General features: G+C 38.7%; 1 protein-coding gene across 1 annotated transcript in view; it reads right to left on the reverse strand.

The window, feature by feature from the left end:
* LOC102846589 (uncharacterized protein C2orf42 homolog) overlaps window positions 1-9,378 on the reverse strand; it is a 60,416-nt gene that overhangs the window by 26,542 nt on the left and 24,496 nt on the right. Inside the window, exons 4-5 of the mRNA XM_006882303.1 lie at window positions 7,197-7,301; window positions 2,029-2,136 (exon numbers count right to left, since the gene is read on the reverse strand). Of these exons, the coding sequence (XP_006882365.1) occupies window positions 2,029-2,136; window positions 7,197-7,301 (213 nt within the window). The remainder of the gene's footprint in view (window positions 1-2,028; window positions 2,137-7,196; window positions 7,302-9,378) is intronic.

Consider the following 9,378-nt stretch of genomic DNA (forward strand, 5'->3'; position numbering starts at 1 on the left):
AAAAAAAAGAAGGTCCCATTCATCTATTTTATCTTCTCCTGATTGTAGATCAAAGCAAAGGCTTTAACTGCCAAGAAGGCAGTCCTGAAGGGCAGCCACAGCAACAAAAGAAGATACATCACTCACCTTTCAGTGGCCTAAGACATTGAAACTCTGAAGACAGCCCAGAACCCCCAGAAGAGTGCCCCCAGGAGAAACAAGCTTGACCATTATGCCATCATCAAATTTCCCCTGACCACTGAGTCAGCCATAAAGAAGACAGAAGATAAAAACACACTTGTGTTTACTGTTGATGTCAAGGCCAACAAGCACCAAATCAAACAAGCTGTAATGAAGCTTAATGACTCTGATATGGCCAAGGTCAACATCTGATGGAGAAAAGAAGACATATGTTTGACTTGCTCCCGACTATGAAGCTTTGGATGTTGCCAACAAAACTGGGATCATACAAACTGAGTCTAGCTGGCTAATTCTAAATACAAATTTTTCTCACTAAAAAAAGAAAATTAAGAAGAAACTGAGGGTTAAAGCCCCAAACCATAAAGACCAAATGAAACCAAGTTTTCTAAATAAATAAATAAATTTATTTTCCTTATAAATAAATTGCCAAATGTAGCCAGAAATACAGAGTAAGGAGAAGATGACATTGATGAATGGGACCTTCTAATGACTAAATCCCTGTGTGCATTCAAAAACTTTTTCCAATTGGATGAAAAGAGAATATACTACTGGGAAAAAACATTTGCCAATGGCATCTCAGACAAGGATCTCATAATCAAAATTTACAGAAAACTCCAGGGTCTCCACAAGAAAACAACTGATAACACAATAAGGAAATGGGCAAAAGACATGAAAAGAGTTTAACAGGACAGCAAGTAATAAATGTTGGAAAGGATGTGGTGAAATATACATTGTTGGTGGGATTTTAAAATGGTACAATACTCTGGAAGGCAGTTTGGTGCTTCCTCAAAAAGCTGAACATAGAAATTTCATATAACCCAGCTACTCCACTGCTTGGAATATGCAGATGACACAACCCTGCTTGCTGAAACTGAGGAGGACCTGAAGCGCTTGCTGCAGAAGGTCAAGGACTGCAGCCTTCCATATGGATTGAGGCTCAATATCAAGAAGACAAAGATTCTCACAACTGGGCCGATTGGTAGCATCTTCATTCACCCAAGTTTGTTGGAAGAATGTGAAAAGACCCCATAACGGGCAGGACTAAGGAAAACTGACCTAAACCTTAAAGCTGAAGGTCAAAGGGCCTGCAAGCATACTTGAAAAGCTGTCTGGGCTGAGGGATTGTATCCTGCTACCAATCTTCATGTTTGTTTGGTCACTGTAACAGATTCTGGACCCAGGAGAGTAGTAAGGCTGGTGTCAGAATTAATAGAAGTAGGTGCAGGAACATATGAGATCCTGTCTGATCCTATAGGAATTGGTGTTGTACTGTGGATATGGATTGCAATGGTTCCCCTTTGTGGAGTCAGGAGAAGTCAGACCTGGAAGTCCACTTTTTATAACTTCTCTAATTCCAACTAGATTCCCTAGATAATCAGTATCTAGGGACCTCTAGTAGAAAGAGTTTATAGGAAATCAAGAAATAAGCATCAGAATAATTTGACTGTGAAGTATTTCAATTCTAAATTATCCTAAAAATAGAATATTCCTTCAAGAAACCTTGAAAATCACAATAGAAAAAAATTCTTTTTTTTACAGAATCAGAAGCTTCAAGAAGACAATCTGATCCAAATTATCTATTGCTGCTGGCAAATGTGATGCTATTAACACAACTGGTTTATTTCTAGAAAATATCAACATTTTGGTACGTACTTTTAATAACTGCACTTTCTTGTTCATCACTTCACAAGCCTGCTGTTTTTAAAAGTTTTCTACTAAGTCCAACTGGAATAAATGGAGCCTTTGAGGAGTGTGATCATTATTCTAAGAGCTGTGCTTTTGTGTGACTGGAAGTCCTAATACTGACAATTCCAATGCTGCTGCTATTCCTGTGGGGGAATCTCCTACCTGTAGTGGAGTTGGGGAGCCGTTTCTTTGCACTTCCTATAGAGATTCTCTGTTGCAGGGCATCAAAAAAGGACTGAGGAATGTGGAACACCAATGGCTCTGGTTTGCCTGTAGGAAATAAGAACAAACTCAGCTGATTTTCTGATGTGTGAAGAGAAGTAAGAGAAACAAAATGTTCTTGAGTGCCACTGAGTTAGACCAACTCATAGCTGACCTTCTGGTGGGCTTTCAGAGGCAGCAGCCCATCCTTCACTCATGAAGCAGCTGGTGGCTTCAAATTGTTTGCCTTTGGTATTGCAGTGCAGCTTCTTAACCACTAGGCCACCAGAGGGGCAAAAATAATAAAAAAGTTCTATTACCAATGAGATTTCTTTATACAGAGGGAGAAAAAGGCTTTGATCCCTGCAAGTCAAGGGCTGTTAACAGTCCTTTTCTTGATTCTTTGATTAAAAACAATATTGCACATTGTTGTTGGCCACCAAGGAAAACTTTTCAAATGCTCAATTTTAAAATCACAGCACAAAGTTTTTCTCATACAGGGTATGAGAAATGAGATGATGTGAGAATAATGATGTAGAGATGTGACAGTGTCCACTTGACTTCACACTTTCACACTCTTGACCATTATGCCCAACATTCATTATTGCTTAGCTGCAGTCAGAAAAGAAAGGAGGCCAAACTGGCTCAGCATTTCTTAAGCTGAATGAACTGAAGAACAAATTCAAGTCTCTAGATGCAATACTTTAAGATGCTTTGGGCAGAATATTAAATAATTCAGGAAACATTAGAAGAAGATGGAAAGAGTATACAGAGTCATGATATCAAAAGGAATTGGCAGAGAGAAGAATTTAATGAAACAATGTATGAACAAGAGCTTGTGGTGATGAAGGAAGAAGTTCAAGCTGCTCTGAAAGAACTGGCAAAAAACCAGGCTCCGCGAATTGATGGCATACCTATTGATATTATTTCAACAAATAAATGCTGCCCTAGATGTGCTCACCAAGCTGTGTCAAGAAATCTGGAGGACAACCATCTGGCCAACTGACTGAAAGAAATCTATATGTGTTCCCATTCCAAAGAGGGGTGACCCAACAGTGCAGAAATTATCAAACAATATCACATGCAAGCAAGATTCTGTTGAACATTATCCAAAAATGACTGGAACAGCACATCAACAGAGAACTGCTTCAAGTGCAGGCTGGGTTTAGAAGAGGTCGTGGTACCAGGGATATTATAGCTAATGTAAGATGGATCTTGGCTAAAAGCAGAGAGGACCATAGGAATGTCTATCTCTATTTCATTGACTATGCAAAGGCATTTGACAGTACAGATCATAACAAACTTGTAGCTGACTCTGAGAAGAATGGGAATCCCAGAACATTTGATTGTGCTTATGCAAAACCTATACTTGGACCAGGAGGCAGTTGTCATAACAGAGCAAGGAAACACTGCATGGTTCAAAAGTGGGAATAGTGTGTCCAAGGATGTGTCCTATCTCCATACCTTTTAAATCTATATATGGAAGAGATTATCTGGGAAGTTGGACTCTATGAGGAGAAATGTGGCATCTGCATTATGCAGATGACACAACCCTGCTTGCTGAGACTGAGGAGGACCTGAAGCACTTGCTGCAGAAGGTCAAGGTCTGCAGCCTTAAATATGGATTGAAGCTCAACATCAAGAAGACAAAGATTCTTACCACTGAGCCAATCGGCAGCATCATAGTAGATGGTGGAGAGATTGAGATTGGGGTTTTTGTTGGTGGTGGTTTTTTTACTGTAGCACATAATAAGACTATTCTTTCTACTAACTGAGCAGTGTTCCATAATCAAAAGGCTTCAAAACTGGGACAAGATTGAGATTATTAACTGCTTTTGTTTGCTTGGCTCCACAATCATCACTCTTGGTACCAGCAGCCTGGAAATAAAAAGACTAATTGCATTGGGAAAGTCTACTGTCAGAGACCTTTCCAAAGTACTGAAGAGCAACTATGTCAGTCTGGAGACTAAGGTGCACCTGATTCAGGTCTTTGCAATTATTTGCTATGCATCAGAAAGCTGGACGATGACTAGGGTTGATAAAAGGAGAACTGATGCCTTTGAGTGGTGGTGCTGTAGAAGAGTATTGAATATATCATGGACTGCCAGGATTACAGACAAATTTGTCCTAGAGAGGGTGAGACAGGGTTGTTCCTTGGAGGCAAGGATTCTGAAGCTTCGTGTGACATACTTTGGACATGATGCAAGGTAAGACCAGTTCTTGGAGAGGAACAACATGCTTGGGGGTGGTGGTGGAGGGACAGCACAACAGAGGAAGACTCTCAATGAGATGGACTGGTTTAGTGACTGGGGTAATGGGAGTAAGTATGTCAGAAACAGTAAGATTTGCACAGGATAGAGGAGGATTTAGGGCTGTTGTACATAGGGTCACTATGAGTCACAGGCAACTCGGCAGCACATAACAACAACAGGCTCCTTAGAGCAGCTATCACACATCTTTTATCCTGAAATTAGATTAGGGGCTACAAAGGATCATTACAACCCTACAAGAAGTGTCTACTAACCAAAGTTCAGTAGACATGATGCTGGAACTTAGGTTTAAGAATTAACTTCTTAAAATGGTACAGCCACTCTGGAAGGTAGTTTGACTGACATTTCCTCAAATAGCTGAACATAGATATTCCATATGATCCAGCTACTGCACTGCAAGGAATATTGTAAAAAGTAATTTCTCTCTCTCCACTCTTTTGAATTAAAAAGGAAAAAAAGGTAATTTCTCTGTCTGAAGTCTTCCTTAAACAGATTTAGGCCCTGGTCTTTGCAATTACTTGCTATGCATCAAAGAGCTGGACAATGACTAGGGATGTCAGAAGAGAATTGATACCTTTGAGCTGTGGGGATGGAGAAGAATACTGAATATACTATGGACTGCTAGAAGAACTAACAGGTTCGTCCTGGAGAGGATGAAACCAGGAGGCAAAGATTCTGTCGCTCCGCCTGACATACTTTGGACATGCTACAAGAAAGGATCAATCCTTGGAGAGGGACATCATGCTTAGGAGGGTGGGGGACAGCGTAGGAGAGGTAGACCCTCGATGAGATGGACTGACTCAATGATTGGTGTAGGTGTGTCAGAGACAGTAAGTTTGGCTCTTGATAGCACAGGGTTCAGAGCTACTGTACACAGGGTCACTATGAGTCTCAAGTGACTTAATGGCACATAACAACAACAACAAATAAAATGTTATCTATAAAATTCCAAAAGGAGAGAAGGTCAGGGCATCAGAAGGAGGGCGGCAAGGAAGCAGAGAGTGGGGGAATCACTAGGATAACAGAGTTTGGTGAGCAGAGGAGGGGTATGTGTGCATGTGAAGGAATTAGGAAAGATCTAATGAGGACCTAAAATGACAGGATAATAGTAGGCATAGATCAATTATGATTAATTTTATAAAACACAATGTATATGAGTGATTGTGTGAAACACAATATGAATGTAAAAATGGGTGTAATGCAATATATGTGAATGATACACAATGTATACGAATTTTGTATGCAAACAAAAATAAAATAAAAATAAACTTGGGAGGGGGCAGAATTCATCTCTAAGTACTCAAAAAAAGTCCAGGAAAGAGGTAATGATATTTTCGACAAAGAGGTAGCAAGGAGACGATTAACTCAGGTAGAGGCATACAGGGTTGGGATGGTGAAGGACCACAGAGTGGTTTATGCTCTTATCAGTGTTCTTATTTCTGTATTTAGCACATATTTCAAGTATTTAAAAATGTTAAAAATAAAAAAATTGAGACTTTATAGCCCTACTTATTTATTTATAATTCTAAAACTAAAATTCTAAAATTTCTGTCTGAAGTTTTCTTTAACCTGCTTAAGTATCTAAGCAGATATTTCAAAGCCCTCTGTTCTTTTCTCTTTTTTTTCAATGCCCACCACTCCCCCACCAAAGCCCTCTGTTCTTATCCCTCAGCCTATGATAAAGTTATAATTATCTTAATCCTAAAACTCATCTCCTCCCATGGATGAGATGCTGCTGTCAAGCTACTACTCAGTCCGGGTGTTTTTGTTTTGCTTTTAAATGATATTCATAAACTGGAATATATTTAGCAGAGAACATCAAGATGGTTATCACGTCTGTAAAAATGCTATTAGGGGTGTCTGAAGAACCTAGGGTGTGTGGCTTCAATAGGAGAAGGCCTGTCCGGCAGTGCATGGGAATGACTGAGCACACTATTAGGAACTGTTACTGCAGAACTGAAATAGTGGCCTCACAGCACAGAACTAGAATTAAAAGGAAAATATAATAATTTACACTTAGCTTGAGAAAGACCTTCCTCACAACTGCTATTGTCCAATGTTATTGTCCAACAATGTTACATGTTACATAAAAAAATTAAGACTAGAAAAACATCTCAAAAGGATTAAGCTGATGGTGAGGACTAACTAAATGGTCTACTTCTGAAGTCTCTGTTCCCTAGTATTTTAATAAATCACACCCAAACATAGCCAGTGTTCTTGTCTTCCTTAGTGTGACTTTGTTAGTAACTATTTTTTGCCTCTCATATTTTTCTCTAAACTCTCCCCATGTGTCTATCTCAATTTGAGGACTGGAATGATATTTTTTTGGTATTTTTATTTTTATTATTTTTTTGTGTGTGTACTATCAAATTGGATCTGACTGGTACAGAAGGAGATTGTCCCCCCTTCTCCAGCAGAGCATCTGGTGGATTCGAACTGCCTATCTCTGGGATTGCAGTGCAGCTTCTTGCCACTAGGCCACCAGAACTCCCTTTGAAATGATCTTCTAATGATCTTCTGTCTCATCAGGCACATCCACCAAACTTCAGAGCTATACATTTATTTGTTTTGCTTTTTCTTCTTCCAATCCCAAATTAACATTACTGGGCCTACATGTTAATTATATTTCACTGTGATTTCTACTTTATTTTTTATAGTTTATCTTATGATTTTATTAGTATTATTGCGATTTCTACTTTCTTTCATCCCACTGCATTCTGGACTCAATTGTGTTTCCTTTCAAAAAAAAGGTTAGAATAGTTACTTTAGTTTCTCCTACTTTAAACAATAGTTGAGTTGGCACCAATATTCCTTTCAAAAAAAGAGTAGCAACATCTGAGTTGGGCAACCAATACTTACCATCAAATTGATAGTGCATAGTTTGATGGATGCGTTCTGTCACGCTGGCCAGCCAGTCCTGGAAGGACAAAGTCACTTGTGCCTCATCTAGCAGTTGACCACAGGCTAGGGAAAGAAAAAAAAACTTTTTCAGAAAATTTTATCTTGTAAGAAGTTTGTAAGCCTAAAGAACCCATTGTTTTGTTGTTGTTGTTTTTAAAAAAAAACACACTTCAAACAATAAAGGATAAAAGAAATAATTAGTTCAAGAGTATTAGTCACAAGGGAACTCTGGTAGCCTAGTGGCAAGAAGCTGTGCCGTAATCCCAAAGGTGTGTGGTTCAAATCTACCAGATGTTCTGCTGAAGAAGGAGGGGCATTCTCCTCCTGTGCTAGTTGGATCCCACTGGATGGTACACAACAACAAAAAACAAAAAAAAGAGTATTAATCACAGAAAGGATCCCTCTAACACTGTTGTTTTTGCTGTTATGTGCCATAAAGTCACCTCCTCCAATTCTGATGCCACATTCCTCTTTATAAAGCCCAGTTTCCCAAATGATCTGTTCAAGCATATAGCTTAAAAAGGTATGGAAATAGGACACATCCCTGACATACTTCTTTCCAGATTTTTAACCATGCAGTGTTTCCTTGCTCTATTCTGAGGACTGCTTTGTAGTCTGAGTATAGGTTTCATGTAAGCATAATCAAGTGTTCTGGGATTCCCATCCTCTTCAAGGTTAGGTATAATTTGCTGTGATCCACAGTCAAATGCCTTTGCATAGTCAATAAAACACAGAGAGACATTCCTCTGCTACTCTTTGTTTTCTAGCAAGATCCATCTAACATTGGTAATAATGTCCCTAGTGCCACAACCTCTTTTAAACCCAGCTTGTATTTCTGGTAATTCTCTGTCAATGTACTATTCCAGTTGCTTTTGGATAATCTTCAGCAGGATTTAGCTTGGGTATGATACTAGTGATATTTTTTGATAATTTCCACTCTGTTGGGTCACCTTTTTTTTGGAATGGGAATAAATATGGATCTCTTCAGTCAGTTGGCCAGGTAGCTGTCCTCCAGATTTCTTGGCACAAAATGGTAAGCACATCCAGGGCGGCATCTGTTTGTTGAAACATGTCAATTGGTATTCATTCCACTACTTCCTAGGGCTTTATTTTTTGCTAAGTCTTCAGAGCAGCCTGAACTTCCTCCTTCATCACCATTGCCTCTTGATCTTTTTTATTGTGATTTTAATGAAAGTTTATAGAGAACCTAGATTTCCATTCATTCATTGTTGCACATTTTCCTCCTTGCATCCCATCCCCCCAATTCACTTTTTTCTTTGGAAAAAAAAATCTTTCATTGTTATACAGTTCCCTCTCCCCATTCCACTTTACTATGAAGCTCTTATTCAGGACTCTTGTCATGCGCCTAATACCTAATCATATACTCCTTTTAAACAGTTCTCTCCCTCTTCTGTTTCAATGCCATATACATTATTTATCCCCTCTTTTTTTAGTTTCCCCAAACCCCTATGTCAGTATTGTTTTATAACAGTGGCACTATGTAGTATTTGACATTTTTGTGACTGAGATATTTCACTCAGCATAATATCCACCATTGCCTCTTGTTTTCTTTGAACTTGCATATGAGTAGTTGATGGTCTTTTCCACAATTAGCACCTGGCCTAGTTTTCACGGCTGATAATGAACTTCTTCAATGATTCCTTTCACAGATGTAATCTATTTGACTCCTGTGCATCATATCATCACATGAAATCCATGTGTATAGCCAGTTTTTGTTTCTTATAAAAGGTAACTGCACAAATATTGATTGAGCAGAATTCTATCATTCTATCCCCAGCCTCATTTCTGTCATCGAGTTTATGTTTTCAGTCTACTGACCCTTCTTCCTGATTCCCAACTTTCACATTCCAGGCCCTATTATTATCAATGCATCTTGGTTACATGTTTGCTCAATTTCTGACTGCAAAAGTTGGTAAAAATTATCTATTTCCTCTTTTTTGCCTCTGATTGTTGGTGCATAAATTTGAACAATAGTGGTATTAACAGGTCTTCCCTGTATGTGTATTGATATTATCCTGTTACTCACAAAATTGTATTTCAAGATAGATCTAGAAACCGTCTTTGTTTTGTTTTTTTTAATAATTTTAATGAGCATTTACAGAGATTTTGGATTTCCATT

This window comes from Elephantulus edwardii, unplaced genomic scaffold, assembly GCF_000299155.1.
Source record: "Elephantulus edwardii isolate Elephantulus edwardi_28Jun2011 unplaced genomic scaffold, EleEdw1.0 scaffold00019, whole genome shotgun sequence".
Taxonomy (NCBI): domain Eukaryota; kingdom Metazoa; phylum Chordata; class Mammalia; order Macroscelidea; family Macroscelididae; genus Elephantulus; species Elephantulus edwardii.